At 38.0% G+C, this 27,875-nt stretch overlaps 3 protein-coding genes and 1 long non-coding RNA gene across 6 annotated transcripts in view; 2 read left to right on the forward strand and 2 right to left on the reverse strand.

Annotated features, from left to right (window-relative positions):
• Positions 1–16,859, reverse strand: part of pb (homeobox proposcipedia) — a 41,222-nt gene extending 24,363 nt beyond the window's left edge. For 2 of the 3 annotated variants that reach the window (XM_089465580.1, XM_018019025.2), the window contains exons 1-2: positions 15,731–16,859; positions 14,206–14,797 (exon numbers count right to left, since the gene is read on the reverse strand). In XM_089465580.1, the coding sequence (XP_089321706.1) occupies positions 14,206–14,695 (490 nt within the window). In that variant the 5' untranslated portion in view covers positions 14,696–14,797; positions 15,731–16,859. The remainder of the gene's footprint in view (positions 1–14,205; positions 14,798–15,730) is intronic. The other variant, XM_018019026.2, reaches the window with a different exon arrangement.
• LOC149270629 (uncharacterized) lies at positions 7,005–9,976 on the forward strand. The gene is made up of 4 exons (XR_016269461.1): positions 7,005–8,414; positions 8,551–8,721; positions 8,801–9,400; positions 9,496–9,976. It is a non-coding gene; the product is annotated as an uncharacterized LOC149270629 (long non-coding RNA).
• A 2,035-nt stretch (positions 16,860–18,894) lies between the features above and the next one.
• On the forward strand, positions 18,895–20,541 carry zen2 (zerknullt-related). Its single transcript, XM_018001833.2, has 2 exons — positions 18,895–19,357; positions 19,427–20,541. The coding sequence occupies exons 1-2, from the start codon at positions 19,265–19,267 to the stop codon at positions 20,258–20,260; spliced, it is 927 nt and encodes a 308-aa protein (XP_017857322.2). The 5' UTR covers positions 18,895–19,264; the 3' UTR covers positions 20,261–20,541.
• Positions 20,542–22,462: 1,921 nt separating this feature from the next.
• LOC108617908 (tetratricopeptide repeat protein 12) lies at positions 22,463–23,583 on the reverse strand. The gene is made up of 4 exons (XM_018013812.2): positions 23,305–23,583; positions 23,052–23,246; positions 22,865–22,987; positions 22,463–22,804 (listed from the first exon to the last, which is right to left on the reverse strand). Exons 1-4 carry the CDS (start codon positions 23,406–23,408, stop codon positions 22,588–22,590), a joined length of 639 nt encoding a protein of 212 aa, XP_017869301.1. The 5' UTR covers positions 23,409–23,583; the 3' UTR covers positions 22,463–22,587.
• Between the last annotated feature and the right edge of the window lie 4,292 nt (positions 23,584–27,875).

The raw sequence follows: 27,875 nt of genomic DNA on the forward strand, positions 1-27,875 counted from the left end.
ATCATAGAGAAATTATTAATGTGAAAACTGGCGTATTTTTAATGGCAAACATTTATATTTACATAGAATCAGCTGTTTTTTTTTTTTTTTGAATGAGTTATGAATAGGTTGTCTAAGGGATATTCCAGAGTATTTTCATTTAAATGACATTTAAAGTGTACTCAAAGATCCCAAATTAAATTCGATCATCAATCAACTTTCAAGGGACAAATAGTTTGTAAATCCGAAAAAATTATACATTCTTCCAAATTCTATTCTTTATCATATTATTATTCATTGCTCATAAATAAAGTTTTGAAGTCGAAAGTCCTCTTTTCGGAAGAGATTTTCTTAAGCAAATAAAACTTAGGAAATACTTTCTCTTTGGATATAATTTATTTTTATATAAGACAGGATAATCTTTAATTTGAGAAAATCTTTAGAGTAATCAAACTTTTTTAAGTATTTATTATAAATTTATTTTTATTATTATTAACTGTTTTTGCGATTTTATTCATAACAAAAATATATTTTAAAGTTTTTGAAATACATTAATATTATTATTTAATATCAATAACTAAGTGTTTTGATTGAATATTGAAGATTTCAGCTATATCTCTTTCAAGATATATCTGTATTCAAAACCTGTGCTTAGTACTAACTTTTCCAGCTGTTAAGAGAGAATATGCAACTTCAATCGACTTCAATCGATTTACTGTCTTGCTGAGCCACTTTATACTAAGACAATCCGTAGCTCATAAGAAACTTTCTTGTACACTTGGAGCGAAGTTTGTGGCTACTTACTCGCTGGCAAGTAAGTATTTTGAAATTGAGCACAAAAGTGGAAAATAATTAACCCCAAACTTGAGAGCGGAAGTTTCAAGTTGTGTAGCCACTGATGCTGCATGTGAGCCGGGCCATAGTTGAAGCTGATAGGGCAACACATGCAGCACGTAACGAGCGGTCAAGCAAATGGCCAGAGTGACCAGGCCGGGCCGGGCCGGGACTGGCCGCTTCCGGAGTCAGCGACATCAGCAAAATATTAAACAACTTGCAAGCCAAAGTAATTGAGAAGTTTTCCATGCTTCGATAGCTGAGGGAGAAACCCGACTCAAACTAAATAGCGAAGATGTCTTAAGGCGGGCATCGTGCCTTGTCTGCCAGTACATTATTTGCACAAAAATGAAGCGAGCGCCCAACCGAAATATCAAAGGAGTAATCCGCTCGGAGTTTGAGTGCCTCGCAAAATAAAATCATGCGCTTGGAAATAATAGCGTCTGGGCTGGCAATAATTTCTGGCTGGGCGTGGAGCCAAGTCTATGGCAGCATCATGAGCAACAGTCAAATATATGAATTGAGATATTTTTGCCAGCAAAGGGCGGCAGCTGCGTGATTAGCAAGTATTCGAATAGATAATAAGTAAATATGAGTATTTCTATTTATTGCAGCTGGCCTGAAGCCCATCAAATGTGACTGGCATTTTCCTAGGAATAGCCTAAGAGATGCTTTAACAGTAAATTGCTCATTAGCTTTAAAGATGCAATCGATCCATAGCTCGACTACTAAATTATGGCGGAGTTGGAATATCAGTTGAAGTTAGAAATTTTGTAAGTTAGAGTAGCGTAGATTATTGTATTTATTATTATATTTTGTATAGTAAGGTGATTGTTAAGTGACGAAGAAGAAGATTATATTACACCTAGAAATCAAAATTGTTCTCAATATAAAGAAATTGATTTTAATATTCTCATGATCATTTCATGGTTATTTAATTAATAATAATAATTAAATAATATTAATAAGTGTTAAAAGAGAATTAATAATAATTAAACATATTTAATAATTTAATAACAATAATAATATTAATAAATTATACTGTATATTTATGTTACCGTCTAATTGAATATTAAAAATATTTATTTATCAAATATATATAATTTACTGGATTGAGATAATTTTTATTTTTTAAATTCTGATACGAATAGAATATATATGATGCTTATATTTATAAATACTGTTTTCACACATTTTTGTATTCCTACATATATAGAAATTATATTATAGTCTAAGCTGATATAATATTCACATATTTGTTCAAAATGCTGGGTTAATGTCTAAATTCAATTTAAAATATATAATCAGTTTCTGAAGCATGTTTAAAGGCCATTTGCGTAATTGAAAAACGCAAAATGGACAGCTAATGTGTAGGAACATATTAAAATGTAAGTGAAGTTTAAAGTTGTTTTGTTGTGGGCTCTGCACAGGCAACAACAGTCGAAGGCAAAGCCAAACGCAGACGCAGACGCAGAGCAATGGCAACGCCTTGGTCAGTTCAAAATGATAGCATTGCGCTTGTTGTTTATGTTGTTGTTGTTGCTGTTGCTGTTGCCCCGTAGCTGACTGACAGTAGGTGTGACCAGTCTACTCATTCATTCTGACAGTTTTCCCACCCACTCTTGCACAAAACGCAATTTGTTGGATTGTAGGTTGCGCCCTCTAAGCACGAAAGGTAAAAGTGCCGGCCATATCGAAATATATATGTGTGTGTGTGTGTGTGTGTGTATGCCTCAACGTATATCAGTGTGTAAGAGTGTGTGTGAACCACCACCGCTGCGGCTTTGCCTACAGCCCGCTCTGGCTTCGACTGGGCGGGGGGTAGTTGGGTGGGTTGCTTGTGGCGCCACAAACAGCATTTTTTTTCTTGTAATTTTTTTTTTTTTTTCGTTTCTTTTTTGGTTTTTGCAGTTGCCAGTCGCGTGTCTCGCTGCGTATTTGAATTCTGGTTTTTCTTGGCTTTTCATTTTGGGGTTTTCTTTTAGGCTGCGCTTGCAACTAATTTTCATTTCCAGCACGGTGCACCTTTTGCCTGGCAAATCTTATTAAAAAGTGAACAGTGCGATAAAATTGAATTTGCATTCAAAAGCCATTAACCGCAGCAGTCGCAGTTGTTGTTGTTGCTGCTGTTGTTGTTGCTGACAGACGTTGTCCTTGCATCCACAAATTAAGCAGGATACGAGAGCTCTGCTTGCCTGACTCGCAGCTTTAATATCGAAGCTTCTCAATTCGTGGATTTTCGCTGTATTTAAAATTCGCGCTAAAAAATTAATATTTCACGCACATTCGGCAAAATCAGTGGCAGCTGCTAATGGCGTTTTATTTATATATATATTATTTTGTTTTTAATTTTTATTTTCAATACGCCATTGGAACGTGCCATCGATAAATATTGCTGCCGAAATTATTATACAATAAATACAGCAACTCACGTGGAAAAACATTATTTTAATTGCATATCAATTTCACGCTCTTTAACAAAAGCAACGCAAGGCAATTTGACCAATCATCTGAACGAATCGTTTACACACACACACACACACATTGTCAGACAGCCAGCCAGACAGATACCGATACAGATAGAGATAGAGATACCCACCCACCTGGATACCATTTTGATGCCAATTGACATTCAAAATTAGAGCTAAACGTTCTCCAATTACCCAGAGCACGGAAGCATGTAACCATGGAGGTGATTGCCAGCATTTGCCTGGGGGTTTGGCTTATGGCTAATGTAACTCCAATTGGAACTATTTTGCTGGTTCATAAATGGCCCACTTATTACAATATTTATATGGCTGCTCGTGTAGGAATATCAATTAATAACTGTACTCTTGTAATTACACTCTCGACTCAACTGAATGTGTGTTTAATTGAATTTCTACCTGTGTTTTCAGTTATTAATTTATTTGCGCTCGCCTCAATTATAAAACATAATCCATAAAATTCAAATGCAACACGTTGCATTTATAAGCGAAATTTGTTGCAGCTGTCTGCATTGGTTTTAATTACGAGACATTCATAGGCATATAAACTAGAAATTAAATCGTTTTTATAAAAGAATTTTCAACAGACACTCTGCTACTACTAAAACTATACCAATTAAAACTAATCCCGTTTATAAAATAAATAAATAAATATTGCGTGCAGCAAACCCTTTTTGTCGATTGGATTTTATGTTATTTTAATTTTTATTTATTTGTTGTCTTATTTGAATTTATTTACTTATATGAAATTTAATATTTCATAGTAAATACTGCCTTAAGAAATATTATCAAAATTATCTTCTATCGGGCAAAGAAGCCGAATGGTAAGGGTTTATGGAAAAATATACAAATTATGGACTTTTGGGTTTTCTTTGTTCTCATAGCCAATTTTTATTTCCTCAAAAGACACTTACGAAAAAATGAGAAATATCTTGATTTGTTTGTATGATTTAATTTGTATGCGTAATGAAAGTGAGCACCCACTCATTTTTCACGCTACTATATATCTACAATTATCCTTAGCTTTCATTATTTTTGACTAGATGGAGTGAAATTAGCTAATATTTTAATACTCACAGAAAGAAAGACAATAGAATTACTTCCATTTAGTGAATATTTATATTATATATTGTAATTATTTTCTGTTTTATTCAATATTAACATTTTTATCAATTTATCAAAAAATAAGACTCTGCTCATTTTGCAAAAAATTCAAAATGTATAGGGAAAACCATTTACACAGAAAAAATCCTAACTTTTTCGCACAATATTCTTAGACATATAAACTTAATCTCAAATACAGCAACACGAAAAGCTAAGCAAACAACAACAATCTTGTCAGTCAACATATTTTATTTATTAGAATGCTTTGTGTCAAGTGTGCAGCTCGTAATCAACAGCCCAATTTCAATTCCAAATGAACTGCATCCGTTGTATCCCATCGATCACATCGATAAATGTGGCTGACATAATTATTGCAGCTTGGCAGAAAGGCGAACGCGAAATACCAATAACAAGACGTCCGAAATAAAAATGTCAGTTTAAATAAAGCAACGAAAAAAGAAAAAGCGCCGATGCAAATCAATCAGACTTGGAATTGAACGAAAGGGCAACGTTGATGTATTGGCCGGGCTTTGTGTTTCTCTGATTTCTGTTGATTGCCGATTGGGCTGACGAACTGACTGACGGACTGGCTGGCTAACAGTCTGCCTGGCGATTTTCGCAAACATGTCACACAGTTTACAGTTAAGAGATGACAAATTCATTTTTAACACGGCGACCAGAGTGAAACCTCGACATGGTGGACCAACAACCATATAATCAACGCCACATCAACAATGAGCCATTGCAGTGCAGATTTCGCCTCGCTTATGGGGTGGCATGTCTGGCCGACTGTCTGACAGTGGCTCTCTCCCTCCCTCTCTCTCTCTCACATTCTGTCCCCGTCCCTCTCACTGTGTGTGTTGTCTGCCAAGTGACGTTTGGCTGTCAGCAGGGCCCCCAAAATAACTCAAAAGTCGCAACGTGTGTATTTGTATCTTGTATCTTGTAGCTGTAGCTGTAGCTGCAGCATGTGTGGCACGCACCTCATCTCTCGCCCAGATAAATGTGTACAAAATTAAAGATGCTCTCGCTAAACACAAGCTTAGCCAAAAAAAAGGTCAAGTCCAAAATGATGGATGATGCCATGACACTCTCACACACACACACCCCAAAAATCTTCGACATGGAGATGAATGAAATGGCTGAGTGACATTTTCTGCTGCTGCTGCTACGGCTGCTGCGTTACCGTTAAAGGTCTATTAAAATATCGGGGTGGTTGCAAATACGAGCTCAGCGCGCTTAAACACTTATTCTTATCGCTCGCACAGGTAGTACGTGTTCTGTTTGACTACCTTTCTGGCAATATCCGCTGCAAAGTTTTGCTGTGTTATTTTCTTTGGTAGCTGCAGTATCATAATTTTTATCGCACCATTCATCGCATAAATAATTCTGTTAACATTTTCAATAAGCCACAAATTAAAACTACAAAGCACTAAAAATTCGTGCTCGCAAAATTTACGACCAACGGAATCACGTGTCATCCACGCGCTGCATACCACCTACCCTTGCCCCCTGCCTCTAGCTCCCTGTCCCATGCTGCCTGTCGCAGATATGATGCATGACTCGGCGGAAGGCGGTCTCAAGGATTCGAGTTACGCTCCAGGATTCACGTGCTAAGCGTATGCGATCTGAAATCTGTTTGTTGGTGTGCATTTGAATACGGAATCCATGAAGCCTTTTTTGCATGCGGCTCGCTATTTGAATATCAAGCAGTGGGAAATCCACACACACACACACGCACACTCACACATAGACACCCCTCAGTGCCAGTCGATGACAAACAGAAAATCCATTTCACACAAACATTAGTTTTATTTAAATCACAGACTCACACACACACACACACGCACACTGGCACAGGGCACACACGACTGCGACCTTTGTGCCCAGGCTAAAGGAGCATGTGTTCGAGCCCATACTTGTGCGGCTTTTGTGGCTGTTATCCTTGTTGACTTTTCACGCTCTTTTAAACGCCGTTAAATGTTTCAACGCTGACTCCGTTTGTTTGTCTGTGCATACAGCCCTTTGGCTTCGGTTTACATTTATCACATTTAAAACACTAAATGGAAATTAAATTTGGGGCAATGAATAACTGAAGTTCAATAAAAAAAAAAAAAAAAAACAAGTCGAGAACTAATCAATGCTGCATGATGATAAATAGGCAAAATTTAATATGCATGATGAACTGTATGCAGGATTATTTATTTTTATAAGCTTAACCCATCGAAACTGGGAAATCAGGAAATCCGTATTAGCGCCGAGATCTCAGAAGATATGAGCTAGAGACTCGAAATTTTACATGCATGTGCGTGTATACCATACGCAGTACGAGTTTATCATAATTTTTTGATAACTCTACTTATCGAGAATAATCTTTTTTACCGAGAGTAATCGATAAATTTACTTAGATCTTTTTCAGCGTAATTTGAACACTATTAGACCTAGAGACTTCAGATTTACTGTGTTTATTTGATAAATATGTGTTTATATACATATATGCTTATAAGTGCGTGTGTATGCGTGTGTATGTATATGTGTATGTGTTTTTGTATGTGTGCAAAAAAAAGTGCAGCAGTCTCGACTAGAGCACTGTTACTTGTTTTGTTTTGTGAGGATATTTCAGCAGGCCGAAACGAATAGAGAGAGGAAATGAGAACTGCTGCCTAGAGCCGCACTCATATTAAATATATCTTTCTTTAACCTATTTGTTTCTCTTGATTATCGTAATAGTAAATCTTGTTCCGGCTCTACTTTCAGCTCAGCGGGCTATCAGACACGTGTGAATCGCGCATGTTCTGCTCATGATGAATTCTCACTTGTGATTTCGCTCGCTTTAGTGTGATACGAGTCTTTAAACTAATTAGTTTTCGAGGGCTGAGTCGATTCAAATCAGCGGAGCGTTACAGCATGAATCCAGACGAAACCAAAACGGTGTCTGCAGTCTGCGACTGGGAGCTGTGATACAACTAATTTATGGCAGTTTTTTCGCTGTCATTTGTCTTGAGGCGGGCGCCTCAGTCTACGCTCACCTGCACTAATTACGGTAGTTCAGTGGCTCATTGATAACTAAGCGTCGTTTTATGTAAATCCGATAATTTATGAACTTATTATTGCTAGTTAGTGCAGCTCCAGCTGCTGAAAGATGTTGACTCAGAGGCGGCTATCCACTGAGCTGCAATTGTATTCGCATGCAATCGAGTGTGGGTAATGCGATTAACGGTCTGATATGCGGTTATAAATAGGTGGTGTACGCATACTTGAGCACTTGAATGTTCTTCTTGTACTCGCTCCCACTAATGCCGGCAACTTAAGTGGTTCAGAATGGGAAGAGCGGGTATTTTGATAAAGCGCTCAACAATGCCGCTGCTAACAAGCAATTTTTATGGCCGAAAATCCAATTCAAATGTTTACAAATCGTTTAAACTGGGCGAGAGGAGAGAAAGACATAAAAATAAATCGCGTACAAATTGAAAATAATTTCGGATTTGATTTTGTTCTTTACGATGATGGTTAGCTCAGCAACGACCGCCACGGCCACTACGACGAAGCCAGCTGAGGAAAGTGGACAGAGACATTCAAATTGTGGACAAGCGCGGGTCAAACTAAGTGAGTAAAGCGACGCAGTCCCACTGCGCGCGGACTCTGCCCTCCATTTCACTAAGTACACAAGAATAGAGCGTAAAAAATTTTTATCGTCGCGCTTTTTACGGAATGTGATCCGCGGCGATTAAGTGTGCGGCTTTTGTGTGTCATTGTCAAGCCAAACAGGAGCAGGAGTAGGAGCAGGAGCAGGAGCAGGAGCAGAATCAGGAACAAGACCAGGAGCAGGGGCTGTTGCTGATGGGCATTGGAATTGTCAATGGGGATGTGGTTCCAGTTACTGCTGCTGCTGCTCACTTTTATTTGCTCAGCGGGCCAAACCCACCACCGCAACCACACAACCACACAGCCACAGAGCCACAGTCAGGCAGCCCCAACCACAGCGCACCGCAGCACTTGCCGCCCACACGCGTAATGTATTCAAATTTTCTAAGGCGAGGCCAGTGTCAGTGTGCAGTCATTTCATAAAATGCTTTTTTAAAATTTAATCGTGGACAAATATTTTCATTCCTTTTTTTTTTTATTTTCCTTCTCCTTTGGCTTTTAGCTAAATGAGCGGAAATAAAATTAAATCGATACTGGACGCGGTTTAATTCTATAGTCAACGCTTTTTTTACTCTCGTTGTTTTCCTAATTCACTGGCGGCAAATGAGCAAGACGCACAGTGGGTCAAGTATGGAAAGTTTTGCTATAATTTAAGGAAATAGCTGGATGGATGGTAAGTTATCTGTTTATTATTATTAGAAAATATATTAGATTTATTTAGTGTAATAAAAATCTCATATCTCTATATCTAGCTTAACATTTGGTACTACTTTAAATATGGATTTTAACTGTCTATTAAAAAAAAAAAAAAAAAAAACAACTATATTTTAACTACTTGTTAAATTTGGACAATCTGAGTTTTTCTGAGTGCTCACCGAACCACAATATGCATATGTCCACGTCGCAGTTTGTTTGCCTGTCAAAAACTCATAATGATTGATTTGTTAAACTGTTTTAATCGACCTGTCAACCCATCAATAAAAAAATGTTCAATTCATAAGAACAAAAACTCTGCCTTATTCTAAATTAAATATCGGAGCAAGTTTTAGGCATTTTTGTTTATTCTAATGTTTCCCATTCAAATTTACTTAATCTGACTCCTCAGTGTCCCGCATTGTTATTGCTCGACTCCAATAAGAAGTCAAAGTTGAGCCCAAGCATTAGCCGCACAATTTCTCACAGCTAAATTTTTATTGGAAAAGCTACGTCAGTTGGTCAGAAGTATTTGCGGGCGTGGCATAAACATTAATTTTTCATAATTCTCGAAAAAAAATTACGTTTTAAAATAATGACAAATCAGTTCGCAGATAAACCCGCGACAGTAGAAAAAAATGGAAAAAAGAGTAAAAAATGTAAATATATATATATTTTAGGTTTTTTTTTCTTTTGGGCAGCCGCCAGCACACTTTTCCTGAGCTTAACTAATCGTAACAGATTTTTTTCACAGTCATGATGGGAGCGATAAAAAATGAGCAAGAAAAGGGACACCCTTGGGCGGAGACGTCTGCCTGGCCATATCCTGCGGCCTGCCAATTAGAACCCTTTGTGTGCCTGGATCTCCTCCACAAGACGGCGCCCAGTCTCTATCTCGACGCACTTATCTCCATAATAAAGTCGTAACAATTAATTGCGCGACCTTTTCAATGGCTGCGACTTAACCCAATCTGAGGCTCCTTCTTAAAGATACCCCTCAGACAGCAGGCCAGCCGTTTTATTTTGAGCACCTTTCGCGTGGTTTGACGCATAATTAGTGCTTAAAATTTATTTGACGAGCCTGCAATTAATTTAATGTAATTTTCCATTTTCAAGTTGGGCCTCTGAGTGAGCTTGATGCGAGCTTAGATAATGTTTCTAAATGATTCTAAATTTCTAGCATATGTCACATGTAAATTAAATGAATTTGACCCTCTCTCTCTCTCTCTCTTCATTATGCATTTAATAAAATAAATTCTTTTAAATTTAAACACAATTTTCTGTGAACAAATGTGTTTGAATTTCAGATTGATTTACATATATGTATATTACCAAATACAGATGTAATTACATCTGGTGAATTGAGTTGCTCTTTGAGAGCGACTCCATTGGCTCTTTTGTTCATATTTAACTGCGGTTTGTTTTGAATGAATTCAACTGTAAAGGTTAAAATTATAAATGTGCAAATGACTCATCATAAATAAAATTAATAAAAGGCACGCAGTCAAAAGCCGAAAGTCAAAAGAACCTGGACAGGGGCATTGAGACAGCGAAGCCTTCATTGAGAAAAAGTACAACGCATCAACATAAATATTATGATAAATGGTTTGTTATAATCATAATCCGCAGGGGGTAAGTTTCGAGTCGTGCGATACGCATTTTTTATGCAGCGACGCCCCCGAACCCGAGCCAGAGACAGCCAGAGCGAGCACGACAGGGCACTGGAACTGGAGCTGGCAAGGATATTGAAGCCGGAGCTGAATGAACTGGCGCAACATATGGTCGGTGGGTGGATTATACAGATGGCGCACGAATGGATTTGGATTGCGATTCGATAGCCGCGTCCAACAGGGGCGAACAACAACAACAAGTCAAGCCGAGTGGCGTCGAGTGGTGCTGTTCTTTTTTTATTGGTTTTGCTAACTGATGGTCGCACTGGGATTAAAAGCAGAGCACGCTTTTGCATACACAGCCGCGCAGCCATGGAGCTTGAAGATTGAGATACTTGCTCGTATCTCACAGATACTTTGTGAACTGAGCATCTTGCTGGGCCATAAACGCTTCGTATCTCAACTTCGCCTACAGTGCATTAAATGAGGAAGCTTTACGCCTAATAAACACTTTATTCAAGTCGAAATTTTATTGTTTCAATTATGTGAGTGAATAAGCGCCCGAGGCAGCAGTAGCAGCAGCAGCAAATTGACAAAACAATTTGTATTCGAGTACGCACACATGAGCAACACACATACACACAGACATAGACAGAGCAGCCCATCGGGGTATGTACTTCAAGCCCAAAACACCCATTTAGCACACACCCAGCCACACATACACTCGCACTCACACTCACACTCATACACTCTTCTCGCGAACACATTAAAATTCAGGATGTGAAGCAAACGATTTGCGGTGAGCGCAACAAGCGGGTTAAAGCCTGAAGGAAGAGAAGAAGAGAGGAATAGAGAGAGAGAGACGACTGAAATATATCTATGTATATATCGTACTTGTATATATTTGTAGGTAATTTATTTGAATTATTTGATTCATTTTAAATGTTCGTATAACGTTAAATTGAACAACTCCCAAGTAGCATTACATTATGAAAGTAGAAGAAAGAAGAAATAGATCGGAAGCTCTAGTGTTGTAAAACTCGTGTAAGGAACAAGGTCTGACAGCGAGAGACTTCGACCAAGTGTAGCCAGAGAAAGCAGAGAAATATTATCAGAGAGGTAATGAGAAGAGGAAAGAATAGAGAAAAGTTGTTCGAGTTAAATAAAAGTTGGAGTCTGGAATGCTTACTTAATATACATCTGGATGACCCCATTATGTCGGGAATATTCTTGTATTAAGATATATATTTTCATATACATTTTCATTTAACCCTTTTCAAAGGAACATATTGAACTTTTAGATCAAAAACTATATATGAGAGATTCTTCAAAATACAGGTTTGTGTTTTCGTTCAATAATAGCTATTTAACAGTTGATAAACTAATTTAAGTGCCCAGTTAATAGCTCTACATACTTAGCAAAAGGTAAGCTTAGCCCTCCGCCTGAGTTTCACTTGTAATGATCCTCGGACTCTGTGGGATACTGCCAACACTTCTAAGCGGATACAGCCTGACATGGAATTAATTTGACAACATTAACAAATTAAACTGTTAAACCAACGCACACACACACACATTCACAAGCATTTGTCGAGTCAACTGAAAGCCGTAACAACGTGCTCAGTTTTCTCTCCTTCTGTCCATTTGTCCGACTTGCCGCCCGCTTGGCAAACGGACAGACATTTACAACATCATTTGTAATCCATATCGCTCAGCATGTAGTCCCACAGTCCCAGTCGAATGCCGCCCTACATGAATCTGTATGTGCTTGTGTGTGTGTGTGTGTGTGGGAGCTAAGATGTATTGACCCTTCAACAGATTCTGTGCGAGTGGTGTCGGCGCTTGGAATGCTTCACGCTATTTATTGGCTCACTTTCACTCGGACGTGGCACAGTCGAGGAACTCAGTTGGGCTTAGCTTCCTCTAGTTGGCAATGCTCAGGATTTGCTACAGAACCCGCCCTCACGCTCGCTGGGGAATCGGAGATGTCGCTGGCCACGTGTTTGGATTTCAGGTTACACTTGAAGCGTCTCTCCGATTAGTGGTTGCCATTTGTCAACATGCTGGTGTGGTTGATATTAATTGGCATTGTATTAGTCGAAGTCTATGTTGGCCACACACAAACTCACACATATACACTGTTACACACACACACCCAGTAGATATTTATTACACCTAAGCAACCTTGTAGTAAGTGCGCTTTAAGAGCATATCATTTGTTTTTATGAAGTTGTTTCAATGTTGCTGCCATCTTAAGCTGATTTTGCTTCATTACAATATTTAATCGCAGCTTTAGCTAGTTAATGGCTAATAATTGTTTGTATAATGTATATTTGCCATTTTAGAAAATTTGCAAAAAAAAAATGTTTTCAGCTTGAAATTTGGAATCTAATTAAAACAAGCTTTTCAAACTAAAACCAGTTAATTATATAGGATGGGAAATTATAATGAAATGTTGGACATAATTAAAGAATTTTTAGATCTGTGTTATTTTTGCAAGTTGTTAGAAGAATGTATAGAAATATATTTTTTATATACATAGACATATATAAATATATATGATCCATTCATTTCTTTCCATAGTCCATATCTTATTCAACTCTTTCAAATTTGATTCGCTGCAATTGCCTTAGGTATCGCACATAAGCGCTCGACTTGTGTCCAGTTGTGATTAATTGAAAGTTGGGGCAAGTGAATGGCATTGGCATGGAGTAAATGTTGATAATGCCCGAAATGTGGCAACAAATGCAAAATGCGCTACAAATTTCCCGGGGATATACTTTTACGTATGCGCAGCAGCAACAACAGTTGTAACTGCAACTTGCAACTGTTGCAACTGTTGTGCGCTGTCTGCTCGTTCCCATTCTCATTCCCCTTCCCATACCCATACCCATGCCCATACTTATATACATTGGCCAGCTTTCGGCTGTTTTCCTGCCCCCTTTATCGAGACAGGGGACAGGAAAAATATTTTGACAAATGAACCTAAATAACAGGTTGCAATCGCTCAGAGAGGAGAGGGAGTAGTTGCAGCAGAGGCAGCAGCAGAGGATAGGGAGACTGAGCATATGCGTGGCCCTGGACCGACCCTGTTCTCTGGATAGAGTGGACCTGTACCTGTGCCTGTGCCTGTGTCTGGACAGGAAAACGTATGGCCAGACAACCTTGATACCTCATTTATTTTAAAACGTTGCGGCCAGAGTCGCAGGCTGGCCGCAGTTTCTGCTGCACAAATGAAATCGACACATCGGGGTAAAAAAAGAAGAAGAGAAAAAAAAAAACAGAAAACTAAAAGAGAAATAAAAGAAGAACTAAACGCGCCCAGCTCGAAGACGTTGAGCTGTATTCATCAGTCGCACTGACGAATCGACGTCGGGCCACTCTCGAAAATTGTTACAAATGATCGCAAATAACAGATCTTTGCCGGTCTTTGGGCCTGGTTCAGGGCGCGTTGCCCATCAAAGGAGCCGAACCCAGAAACAGAAACGAAGACGAAGTCGCATTGCGTGTGCCCGGCTGATCGAGTGAGCTACAAATGAGATTGGCCAGCTGGGATTGGGATTGGGTTGGGATTGGAGTGATTGGGACATGGAATCTTTATACAGGGGAACTGGACTTGGGGACGGGAGGAAGCTGTGGCAGCGGCGCCGTTCGATGCTAGGCTAAATTGCACTGATTTCTTGATTAATGAGAGCTTTGCATTTTCCAGTTAAGCCCGCTGCTGATTGCGGCTTTTCATCTCGCCGTTGCAAGTACACCAGTTGCAAGTGGCAAGTGGCAAATGGAGAGTTGATTGCAGCTACTGCTACCCTAAGTGAAGACTTGATTGTAGCTATTGATGGCTTGGCACTCACCCTGGTTGTTGTTGTTGCTGCTCTTGCGCGATGTCTTCTTCTCCTTCATCCAGGGATACTCGGGCACCGAGTCCATCCCATCCGGTGTCTGTGGCACACCGCCGACATTAACCGGATATCCGCCACCGACACCGCCTCCAACACCGACACCAACACCAACACCAACGCCAACAGGTGTGCCAATTTTCGGGCTCTCCGGACTCAGGTGATTGAGAAACTCGGCCATCGAGGGCTGAGAGTTGATGAAGCCCCCCTCGGTGGCCATCCAGTAGGCGGTGTCGGCGGCTCGTTTATCACAGTTCGGTGCCATTTTGTTGACAAGCATCACCGCTGGCGGCGGTCCCTGCGGTCCTTGGCCGCCTGCTCCGGGCACAATTGGCACTGACACCGTCGTCTGGCCCGTTTGCACCTGTAGGGGATTCAGGGGCGACTCGGATTTGATCTGAGCGCCCATCGGGTTGGTGTCCAATGTGCTGCACACCTCTTGCATTGTAAACTAGATTTTCTTATGGATTTTTGTTGTCTATTTATTTTTATTTTATTTTATTTATTTATTTTTTTTTTTTCAATTTATGTTCTTTTATTTATGCATCTGAAAAGAAAAATTTCAAATATAGTTTCAATAAAGTAATTATATTATTATTGTAACAAATCACTTATGAAATTGATCAAATATTCACATTTCTCCAATTTTCGTTATAGATTATTAAAGATAGTTTATTAATGAATTATTGTAGCATTAGTAGTGGTAGTAGTAGGAGATAATTAAAGATAATCAATATAATCAATTACTACAGTATATAAAAATTCCAATTTTTTTTAAATAATAAATTCAATTTAATAATAAACTCCATGAAAATTCCACAAATTGGCTATTTTATTTTTAATAAACGGTATTAAATAATAGCAAATAAAAAATGTTATCAAAGAAGAAAGAATGTTATAAAAAATATTTTGTGTAATTGATTATTAGACGCTATTAATAAAATTGTTTTCTAAATTCTTATGAAAAATTATATTGATAATTTATTGTTCACTTTTCATTTCCAGTTTTGTTTATAGTTAGCCTAAACAAAATAACCGACGGAAAAACAAATATAAATTTAAATTCTACGGAAAAGCTACAAGCCATTCTGCCAAAGGCGATGCGGCATGAAATGAAATAAAATTTAAAATTTACTTTGGTTTGCATGCTAAGCTATCATTATTTATAAAAATATAGGCTTAGTGGAAATGTATGTACAGTAGACAAAAATCACCACAATAAATATTGAAATTTTAAGTGATATAAAAAATAAGAGCTGAATAATTCCATTAATAAAAGGAAGAGAATATTTTTGCAGCGTTCTGCAAGGCTTGAAGCAAAAAAAAAAAAAAAAAAAAAAGAAGAAAATAAAATAAAATTATTATTACATGCATTATTATTATTACATTACAAGTAAAAATTAAATTAATAATACAAATTAAATCTTAAAAAAAAAAGGAAAATAAAGTTATTATTGTTAATCATAGAGCTACCACGCACCATTTCTAAAGACCGCTGTGACAGTTCCGTGTGCAGCGTTAGTTTTCATAAGTTTCCATTTTGTGCGCGATGTTTTCGTGTTTTTCTCACATTTTTTTTTAGCACTTTGACACAATGCGGGTTTTTGACATATTTCTGCGTGTAGAGCAGCACATTTAAACTATGCGAATCGAGTACTATCTCATTGAGTACTGTATATATTATTATGTGTGTTTTCGAGAGATATTTACGAACAGGGTCAGATAAGACCGCCAAGCAGGCACAAAGTTGTCAGCGAGAAGCGCGACGCGTTGCTCCGACTATTTCGATAGCGTTGGTGATGGCGATGGCGATGGCGGACGCTGGTGCTTAGCCAAGCGAGACTGTGGCAGTTGTTCCATCATGTCGAGTTGCCAGCTACAGCTACAGTTTTACACACCTTGGCACCCATGGCGACGCGAGTGCCAAAACAACAATGGGAACAGTGCACAGCACGACGGACGCACGATAATGCAATAGTTAGCTACGCGGCACAACGGTGCGTATGCGTAACGACAATTTCAGCTAAAGTTTTGCTTGTGAGCTGAGCTAAGGGCCTGGCAAAGCGACAAAAAACACACCGAAGCTGATCTTGCAATGGCCAGCGTACATACACACACGCACACATGCGCGCACACTCACACACACACACACATATATACAGTTGCACTGCAATTTGTAGTTACAAGTTACACTTTTCTACACATTCGCGCCAACTATGTGCTGCCTGTATAGCTGTCTCTCTCTGGCCTGCGGCGTAGGCTCTGGTCTCGCGTATCGGTGCGCAGAACCGGTTTCAGTTGTTTTTGTTGCGGCCGCGATGGCTGGCTTTTGCCGTTAATATTTGTTATTTATTTCAACTAAATAATATACACTATTTTATTGCACAATTCGCACAGGCAGTTTTTGGGTTTTAGCTAAATGTTTCGCCAATATATCAGTTATTCACGTCAAGACTATTCAGACTCAGAATCGCAACTCTCCCTCCGGTTTGGGCAATACGACGCTGCTTCGTGCGGCACGACACTTAGCCAACCATTTCATCCAATAGCACCGAACGCACTGAAACTTGTCCGCACTTGTCGCAAGGAGTGGCCAAGAATGAGCATATTGGACGACTGTGTATTCAAAGATGAGCGCCACAACCACCAATCAGAGGGGCGTGTCCAAAGCGGCTTGTGTGGTGCATGCGTGTGTTGGCTGTGTTGGTTGTGTTGGTTCTGTTGCTGTGGCAGAGCTAGCAGCAGAGCACAATGAAAGTTGGGGTGGTTTGAATAGAGCGGAGAGATGTGCTCGTGAGCGCTGAAGTCATGCTCAAAACGTAATGCTGTGAATTGGACTTCAGTCTCTTAGTAAAAATTGTGAAGACTATGAATATTATATTAAAAATAAAATAATAATAATATTAAAAATTCTTAAACTTGTACATAAATTATATTATAAAATAATAATAAAAGCTTTTATCACTTTTCATTTTAACACACATTAGAGCTTTCTTAATGAAATCAAACTTATATCAACATATCAGTACTTTATAAAACAATAATATCTTAATAACTTATTTCATTTCATTTCTTGTTTACTTCTACTGCACATTGTTGTTGTAGCTGTTATCGCTAGATCTCCACGGCTCGTGCAATGATAAGCGGAGAGCGGAGAGGTGCATGCGCAATGGATATGGCAAAAGTAGTTGCCGGGCCAGTCGCACTCAGGTAGACGATAGAGCCACTCATACACTCGTTCACACTCTCCGCACTCACTCACACACGCGCACACAGTCAGCGGCTGCAAAGTCTCCGCATCGCTGATTGGTCGCAGCGCATGTGTATGTTTGCGTTGCTCTGTCGCTTTGTGGCTTTGTCGCCGGCGCTGTCTGTCTGTTCAGCAGCTGCAGCGCTGTTTTTACGGTAAACGTGTTGCGTGTGACGGAATTTATTTGCTTTTTGTTATTTACACATTCCGTCGCAGCAGTGACGAGCTTCCATTTCTTTTTTCTCTCTCTATCTATCACTCGTTTTTGTTGCTTTTTATTTTTGTTGTCTCCGGCACTGCGTATTTTTGACATTTCGCTTTGCACGCTGCGCGTCTTTCTTTTGTTTTGAGCGCCTCTTCTTGTCTGTCTAACCATCATGTTGTCAATCTTGGTGGCATTCGTTTTTCTGCTCCCTCACTTTTTCACATTCTGTTTTTATTGGCAATCGCTAGCTGCGTTCGTTGTTTGTTTCATTTATGCTGCACAGTAGTCGCTAAAAGTTTACGAACGAGTAGACTAAATACACTGTTAACAATTTAAGAACTTATAGAATAATGACAAATATTTTTCTACAATAGCTAAGCTTTATTGAAGTATTTAAGATAATATATAATTATTGAATTGTTTTTTCATTATTTTCTTCTACCTTTTATTATGATTATTATTTTGCTTAAATTTGGATTTACAAAATTCTTACTTGTAAATATATGTCAGAGTAATTCGAGCAAAAATCGGGGTTATGACTCGATAATATCGTATTTAAAATTCTAGTGATTATTGGAATGGATTTGCGAACTCATATAAGAAATAATCTTGTGTGTAGGTTATTTAGTATAATCTTAAAGATTGGTTAGCTGTTCTGATCTTTCGTTATTTTGCATAATCCTTCGCGCGATTCCCTTTTCTTTTAGCCTCTTGCCATAAAATTTTATATATGTGAGGTGGTAACACATGCACCGGGCGAGAGCTCATTTTTATTGGCGGGGATTAAGTTTAGCTCGTGATTTTGTTCAGGTAAGACAGGTAGCTGAGGGTGAAGTATTCACTGTTCTTTTGGAAAACCCGCGGGAAAACCAATTTATTTCTCTTTCATATCTGAGCTAAAGGCGAAAATTTACCTGATGCCTCTTTATAGCAGAGGTCTACAAGCAAAACTTTCCATGTTTAGCTTAGCTTTAACAGTTGTCGATCAGGCACATTTTTGGCTAGAGTTGGAATAAGACATATCATATCTATAATACGTATATAATATAAAATAATATCAATCGATAAAAGTATGGTTAGTATATAAAATCTGGATGATATAACCATATAAAATAATAATAAATAATAAAGAAGATTATAAGTGTATTACTAATATAATACACTTATAATCTTTTTTGCTCCAGTTCTCCAACGAATTCATATTATATTTTGTACTCTGGTGAAAATCTCAGTACACTTACATTTTTTGTACATGTCTGACTTTCGATTGGTTTGCTAATGTCTCTTAGGAGTCAATTGAATTATGCATTATAATTAGACTCATACGACGTCGTCGGCAGTCGTTTCGCAATCAGGACTCACGCCACTTACCAAATGTGTCGAGGACCTTGCGGAGACAGAATCTGGACGCGACATATTACAACAGCCGGCTGGGCAGAGTCGTGACGCCGTGCGCTCACAGGTAGCAGCCGGGAAGAGTTTTCCGATCTGTGGCTGGATTTACCTGTACAGTATAAAAGTAAAGCGACAACACGGAATGACAACTAGTTAAAAAACAAATGTGTCACCGAACAGAAGCTCAGCTCAGCTCTCTCAGCGAAATGTACAACAACTGCAATACAAGTGAATCGTATATGATGTTCGACGACTTCGTAAGTTTGACCTTTTCTGGAATTATAAAAATAATTCTATAATATATACTTCTCCTTCTCTACTCCCAGACAAACTTACCTCAATCCTCCGAAATCCACTGCCCTCCAGCCGCCTCCAAGTGCAAGCGCTCTCGCACCGCCTTCACAAGTCACCAGCTGCTCGAGCTGGAGCGCGAGTTCAATGAGAACAAATATCTGGGTAGACCTCGTCGCATCGGCATCGCTCAACGTCTACAGCTTACTGAAAGACAAGTGAAAATTTGGTTCCAGAATCGTCGCATGAAAAGCAAGAAACAGGCCAACAGACAACTGAGCTCCAAATTGTTCCTAAATTCGGCTCCAATTCAATCCCCTGATCCTCTACAGCCGCCACTCAGTGAGCATGAACTGATTGTCGAACGTCTATTGCAATATGTGAGCGGGGGTCCTCATCCTGAGACATTTCAGCTGCCCGAGCAGCCACATAACTACGCCCCCATGGAGCAACAATTCGATTTTAATGTAGATCAGTTTCCTGATCGACTTCCAACTCCTGGTCTGACTGATCTGAGCATGTGGCAAAATGATTGGCCCAGCGCCGACTTATGGCAAGGTAGTGGAGATCTGAAAGAAACACAATATATTCCACCTATCGATCAGTTCATAAGTGCTACGACGACAGATCAGCAAGCGGCTTGGAATTCGGCTAGCTCGATGACTACATCTGCCTGTTCATCCACCGCCTCATATGATTCCTTTGAATCACTTGAATCCTTCCACAATTTCGATCAATTAAATTCTGCTCCAATTGGCGCCCAACAACTTGACTGGGCTTCCAGTTCGAGCTCTCCAACGATATCTGAAGCTTCTTATGAATCTTTTGAGGTTGATTTTGACTTTCTACAACATTTATTGAATGATTAATGATTAAAATTAATTTTTAATAATTTATTTTCCTATTTAACGTAAAAAAATTTGAATTAATATTATGTTAAACAAATAATCATATATCGATATTTTAAACTTATTTATAATTTAATTGTATGTTCTATTTAACGCTTTAAAAATATATATATTATTTAATAATATTAAATAAAATTGTTGACTATATATCTAAACTATTTAAATTACCAAATATTAAAATTTAACGATATTTTGATTTTTATTTTAAGAAATAAATAGAAGTAAAATATATATGAATATTTTTATTTTTTGTAATTTATTATATTTGTCAAAGAAACTGTTTTTGGACTTATTGATAACAATTTAGATATTTCAAAATATATATTGAGGCCTGTTTACATATTTCTTATATATATTTTAAAATATTTTGCCAAAAGTAAATTTGCTACAAGCCTCAATTGTATTACAAATCGTAGCCAAATGTTGTTTCACATCCGCCCTTTTGCCGGCTGTTCACTTAGATAAATCGGTGTCATCATATCATAATGTAATTTCCACATATTGAAATTTTGCTCGAACGGCAAAGAAAACGCACTCACATTTACGTAAGAAGTATGCGTGTATGTTTGTGTGTGCGTGTGTGTATGTGAGTGAGTGTGTCTTCAGTTTGAATATTGCTTCCGCTTTGAAGCAGATTGTTTTGTGGACAATATTTCATCAGCAGCTGTTGTGGCAGATATTAGTTTTATTATTTCAATAACATTAATGCATTGCATTTCATTATCGATAAACTTTGCCAATATTGATTAGAAAAGTTTTGCATTGGTGTATAAGTATATACATATGTCTATACATGCATAATTGTATGTATATATACATATATAACTCTAGCCAAAACTCTGAAGTCCATATTTAATAAATTTAGTAACTCTTGGTCGATATTGGCTTCAAATATTTCATGACATTAGAATCGCAATTAAGAATTGATTGATTCTCGCATGATTCTATATAAATAACATTTTCTATTGATGAATGAACTATTCGTATAACTATTAGCTATCTAGTTGCCATACGATATCCATGGCCGCAATAATCGCGTTAATTATGAACTCTTTTGTTTAGTATTTAGTCAAAAGGTTAAATGACAAGTGAAATCAATTAAATCAAACAAGAATAGAAAAAATTTTACGACTCATTTGCAGCGACACACACACAGACATACATATGTACACACATATATATTATATATATATTTAGTGCTTATATAGATATAAAAGTATTTATTGACTATTTATCATGTGAGATTTTAGCTAGCCTGTCACATGTATGTACCCCAACTCTCTCCCTCTCTTTCTGTCGCTCACTCTCTTTCGCTCTTGTGGGACTTGAAGCAAAAGATGCAACTACCGCAACAACCGTGACAAGTACAACATTTGTGTCGGCTGCCTTCGCCTCGCTTCAATCTGTCGCCCTCTGGCGCAACCTTTGACACGCATAAATGGAACAGGAACAAGCGAGCCTCCACCACCCACTCTCTCTCTCTCTCTCTCCCTCCCCCAGCCTGTGTGACGCATGGGTACTTGGGGGGCCTGTGCACTCGATTCTGGCCGGGACCGGGACCGGGACCGAGACCGGGACAAACAAAGATCGCAATTTGACTCTACACCACGGAGCTGTCAGCTCGCACAGTGTGGAGGAAGATTGATTACTGCCATCGAATTGTTTGCCTTAACGGGGTGAGAATGGGCTGTGGGCCATGGGGCGGGGGTTGCAAGTTGCCATTGAATGGCATTAGAATCGAAAGAGTTATTCGCCGGTTCACGCTTCCACAGCTCCCCTCTGCAGTCAGACACTGACAACGTTGACACCAACATGAAAATTCCTGATGTCATATGTAAACAACACTTGAGTTAGCATTTACCTCGCTCGCGGGTTTTCGGTTTCTATTTGCGGCTCGAAACTTCAAATAAACTTTTAAATATGGCCAATGCACACAGCTAACATATAAGGCTGTAAATGTAAGAGGTTTCTGCAAACAATAAAATTAATATTAATATCAATCCGAACTTGTCAAACTCAAACGTAAACGTCTAGACTCTTTAATAATAAATAATGTCAGGACTTGCCGAAATGTAATTTAGAGTATTCGAGTATTTCACATACTCTAATACTTATTTAAATTCATATTATATATAATATTATATTTAAATATGTTGAGCACAATTTCAATTTTTTAATTCCAGGATTTCATGTAGATATTTGATTTTCTATAAATATATATACCTTAAAAAATATATATAATTTTGTATAAACTATCAATAATTATTCTATTTATTTGATGTCAATAATCACTGCATGTTGTTCATTTTTTCAATAAATGAGTCTATAAACTCCAATTGCTTAGAATGATATTTGCGCACATATTTAATGCAGTTCTCGTAGCTGGCCTCGTCGTTGAGGCCTTTGTAGGCCATGGCGCGATAGAGCCAAGCTCGCATATTCTTCTCATCCAGCTTATTCAACACGAAGTCGCAGTCGATGATGGCGCGCTTGAATTGCGACAGTCTATGGTAAGTTCAATAGAGATTTATATGAGATTGTCTTAGAAGATATGAATTTACTTACTTGATATAGCTCAGAGAACGATTTATGTACAATACGGGACTATCCTTAATATTCTCAAGGGCCTGACTGTACATGCGCACAGCATTCTCGTAGTTACCTTGGCGATAGTCGGCGTTACCAAGCCTAAAAAAGGAATTTCGATGTTTAAAATATTTTACATAGTGTTTTCTTTTAATATATTTTATACTTTCTAAATATCTGTGCAACTCTCTCTCGTTCCAGTCGTGCTTTGGTGCGCTCTGCCTGGTCCACCTCCACCTGTCTCATAAATGTAAAGCGATCCTTGTCCTTAATTGGGGCATTTCCCGGATTTTGCCTCACAGTGACCATGAAATTGTCATCCGTAACGCAGGACTCTTCTGGCTCAGTTGAAGGTTCCGTTCTATAAAATTAGTTTATTAAAGTTTAATTTTTAACACTCTTAGAGTTGGGTAATTTACTCAGTTGGCTTCATAATACTTCGCAGCAAATTCATAACATCGTCCACGGTTGAATCGAGTTTCAGAAAACTCTCGTCCATTTGTGGATGTTCCAGTGAATACATATTTAAACAACTTATAATTTATTTAATATTAAAGATAATTTTCGTAAATATTTGCGTTCACATTTGAATTGTTTGTTGAGAGAACAATCAGAAAAGGAGCCATGGCATGGCAACCACGGCAATCGCGCGCCATGGATACCCATTGAGTGCTTAGCAACACGCAAGTATAAATAAATATGGGTATATTTGTATATCGGAGTATATCTAAAAGTTAATTTAAATTTGACAACAATTTTAAATATAATCTACCAAGTAAAATATTTAAGATTCTTTTCTACCCAATTATTATTAATCAAGTTTGAATCTAGTTTTCAAATTACTTGTATTTAGTATTATAAATATACATGTAAATACATGTACAAATACATTACTATATTTTTCAAATACTGAAACAATAGTGAAAATCAAGAGTCTATATAAAGCTTTTTTTTCTCTTTTTCCTTTATATGAATATCTGAATTTTTGCACTAGACTAGCATTCATTATTGTGATAAATCGCGCAATAAATAAATAATTAAATTAGATGACATTCAGTAGTTTCTTGACTAATTTCGAGAGAATCGTCAGCTTTTGGGAGGTCTAACTGACAGCTTAAATGTAAGACATGCCCTTAAAGACTTGCTCGAAAGTACTAGTACTTGTATTAATATTTCATTAGATTGTCTAAAGCGATTTCGCTATATTAACCGAGATGGCGACTATCTGCGAAAGGTTTTTACCATATGCTCCGTAGCATTTAAGTGGATTGTACAATGTGTCCATATTACTTTTCATTTAATCTCAGACAATTTGTAAGATAAAGAAATGCACGCATGCCAAGCTCAGAGGATCAATTATAGACTATAAAACATAATGGCATCTAATAATAGAGCCGCAATCTGAACGCCAAGCCAAAGACCCAAACAAACTTGCAGTCATGCACTTTCATGGCAATGGAAACTGCAACTGGAACTGGCTCTGGCCTGGCTCTGGCTCTGGCTCTGGTTGTGCATGTCGGCCGACATTACCTCGTCCTGTGTGTTGGCACTTTGAGAGCTGGCGGCGGATATGTGTCTCGTGTGCACATAGCATTTAGGAGCGCAACAGCAACAGCAACAGCAATGGCGATGGCGATGGCTATGCAGATGGAGACGGAGATGGAGTTGAGGTTGAGCATGGCTCTTTCTCTTGCTCTGGCTTTGGCTTGGCTGGCAGGCCGGACATGGACATGCTTAAGCGCCAGCGACGCTCGTTGCAAAGTTCGACTGTGGCCGTTTGCTCGTTCCGTTCACGCAAGTGGCAACATGCAGGAATAAATAATTGCAGCTCAAAGCGAGCCGGTGAACTGGTTGTGGCACCATTGCGGCACATCCCTCCGTGCAACCCCTTTGGCCGCGCTAACCAGCAGACCTGCAGACCGACCAAATGGCTCACATGACGCATCGCATTTTTATACGAATTGCGTTTAGGCAAAATGCTCAAAAGTTGTTTTCCTTTTTTCTTCCCTGCATTCAGCTGCTGTTGTTGTCGTCGTGTGTGTGAGTGTATGTGTGTGTGTGTCAATATGACGAGCGTTCCGGCGTCATCAGCATAGATTGCCATTCGGCGTAATTGTTACGAATGGATTTCATGTAATTTAATTGTGGGTTTTACATCATGAAAAATATACCGGCCATTGGCTCATAAATATGCCAACTGAGACGGCACATCCTTATATATATACACATATATGTGCATATGTGTATAAAGTTATAGATATCCTTATTGGGAGGTCAACAACTGTGTGCATCCCATTGTGGCATGCAGCAAAAAGTAGCTGCTGAATGTGACTTGACAAGAATGATTTATTAGAATCAACGCCTTTCATTCTGATGACACTTGAATATTATTATACAATTATTATTATATTTTTATGTTAATTAAAGTTGAAGATGTGGTGCATGAATTGATAAAAGTTGAGTAAAACTGCCTATTATGCTAAACACCTTTAAGAATTTTTAGTTAAATTAATTTATTCAATACATAACAAGTAAGAAGGCTCCAGTCGAGACTGCTCGACTAGGAGATACCCTGAACCCTCCAAACTGATATTCTAATCATTCTGGACTTCTTTTATGCACACATACATACACATGCACGTATAAGCACGCGCTTTGCAAACTGCGCAGCTAGCAGCGGCTGCGCTTGGGCTGCACTGCAGTGTGGGCAATATAACGAGAATTTATTTGTTGAATAATTTCTTTTGTAGACATACGATCTTAATGAAACTTTTAGAGCGTAATCATATGGCTTAAATGTGTGTACATTTCAAAGCACAAGTCTCTAGTACTTGAAATGCGTTTTTTACAAATTGGGGGCGAAGGGGGCGTGGTATCCAAAATCTGTAAATTACAAAATCTTTGTATCCATTAACTTTATATACAACGCAAATTTGAAGTCTCCAGGTCTAAAAGTGTTCAAAATAAGCTGAAAAAACATTGTCGATTTTTCGATTATTCTCGATAAAAAAGTTATCGGATGAGTTATCGAAAAAATAAAGCAAACTTGTACTGCCTATGGTATACACGAGTATGCTTGCCAAATTTCAGCTCTCTAGCTCTTATATCTTCTGAGATCCTTTTGCTCATACGGACGGACGGACGGACGGACGGACGGACGGACAGACGGACAGGGCTATATCGACTCAGCTCGTCGTCCTGATCAAGAATATATATACTTTATGGGGTCTGCGATGATTCCTTCTGCCTGTTACATACTTTTCACAAAACCATTATACCCTGATTTCCCATTTTCAATGGGTTCAGGGTATAAAAAGGGGAGGATTATAGCTAAAAGTTGTTTTCATCTTCGAAACCGTAAGGGAATTATAAAATAAGTTAAAATGATATATATTTAGTATACGTTATATACTAAAGTATTATATAGTTCTTTTATATATCAATATAACATCTGATATAATTTAATACCAAATAATTTTAAGGAAAGGGCATTTTACTTAATTTTCATAAATAGAAATATATACTGATTTAAACATTTTTAACTCGAATAGAGAATTTATTCATTTTTATTATAATTTTTTTTATTATTTGTATTTTTTATAAATTTTTACTATAATTATTATAAAATAAGTTATAAATATATATAGTTAGTATATATTATATACTAAAATATAATATATACATCTAATATAATTTAATACCAAATAATTTTAGGGAAAAGGCATTTTACTTAATTTTAATAAATATAAATATACACTAAATAAATAAAAATGAAAACTCAGCTGCTGCTTGTTTTACCTAAAACAGTTCAAGGTTCGATTCACACTATCTATCAAACCGATTTGTTTCAAGCTCTACTTGTAGCCTTGGTTATGAGTGCACAAAGCAATCAACTTTGTAGTCGGAGAGCCTCAACATTTCAATCATAAATATTCAAATGTTACAATCGTTTAAATTTACATTATATTTAAATATATTATCTATAGGGCCTCTGCAATCAGTTGCTATTTGGTATATAGAAGCGCGTGCGTATTTTGAGGAAATAATCAAATATTCAAATTTTGTCGCACATTGTTTTAGCCCCCCGAGCAAAGTCCGAAATGCGAGCAGCAACAGATGCTGGCAACAGCCTCACGACTTTGGCCCATGATTCAAGCTATGTTGGGTACAACAAAGAATATTACCGTTGTATTGCGCACAGGATGTGCGGATGCGGTGTGTGGCAGCGACAATCCTGTGCAGAAGGACCAAAGGTGCGCAATTGGCATTCAAATGTTAAAGTGATTTTTTTCACTCGCAATTCCTGCCGTGGAATACAGAGCAACAGCAGTTGAGCCCACTTGATTCTTCTTCGCACAGAGACATATGGAAAGGCCTTGCCCACTATTTTTCACGGCGTGGCAAGCAGGGCAGAGGCTGAGTCTGTAGCTGAGGCTGAGGCTAACCATGCAACTTGGGTCTGCCTACACACTCGCATCCCCTGCCATTCGCCATTCGCTTCCATTGCCATGTGCAAATTTTGTGAGCTGAAAAAACTTTCATATATTTTTGTTTTTTTGGTTAACTGGGAGCGGGGCATACATTTGGCCTGTTTATACGACAGGTGTTGCCATATTGGCAGCGTTGAGGGACTAACACGTCTGTGAAATGTCATAACGTTTAAACGTGCCAAAAATACTGAAAGCAGCCGAATAGCGTAACAAATGCTAAAAGCAGAGAGTGGGCTCAGTGAACTAGGAGCAAGTTAAATCCCATTTCAAATTTGAGGTACATGCTGAAATTACCTGAATGAATTATTATTTTATAGAGATACGATATTAAAGTATTGCCCACGTGGCAAACAAAACGAATTCATTTAGCAGCTCAAATCTAGATTTTCTGTCTAGAGTTTCGGTTAGCTTTGATCATTAATAACTTAAGAATATCTTAATGAATTCAAGGTGTTAATGAATCTATAAATCATCAAATTATAAGTATGTAGATAAATATA

The sequence above is a fragment of the Drosophila arizonae genome, chromosome 2, assembly GCF_054131065.1.
Source record: "Drosophila arizonae isolate 15081-1271.41 chromosome 2, UAZ_ARI_1.0, whole genome shotgun sequence".
NCBI classification, from domain to species: domain Eukaryota; kingdom Metazoa; phylum Arthropoda; class Insecta; order Diptera; family Drosophilidae; genus Drosophila; species Drosophila arizonae.

Coding starts and splice junctions, on each gene's coding strand:
- zen2 (XM_018001833.2), top strand. CDS start 19,265: ATGTGTCACCGAACAGAAGCTCAGCTCAGCTCTCTCAGCGAAATGTAC. Junction 19,358..19,426: donor ATATGATGTTCGACGACTTC/GTAAGTTTGACC, acceptor CTCTACTCCCAG/ACAAACTTACCTCAATCCTC.
- LOC108617908 (XM_018013812.2), bottom strand. CDS start 23,408: ATGTATTCACTGGAACATCCACAAATGGACGAGAGTTTTCTGAAACTC. Junction 23,247..23,304: donor AGTATTATGAAGCCAACTGA/GTAAATTACCCA, acceptor CTAATTTTATAG/AACGGAACCTTCAACTGAGC. Junction 22,988..23,051: donor GTTGCACAGATATTTAGAAA/GTATAAAATATA, acceptor TTCCTTTTTTAG/GCTTGGTAACGCCGACTATC.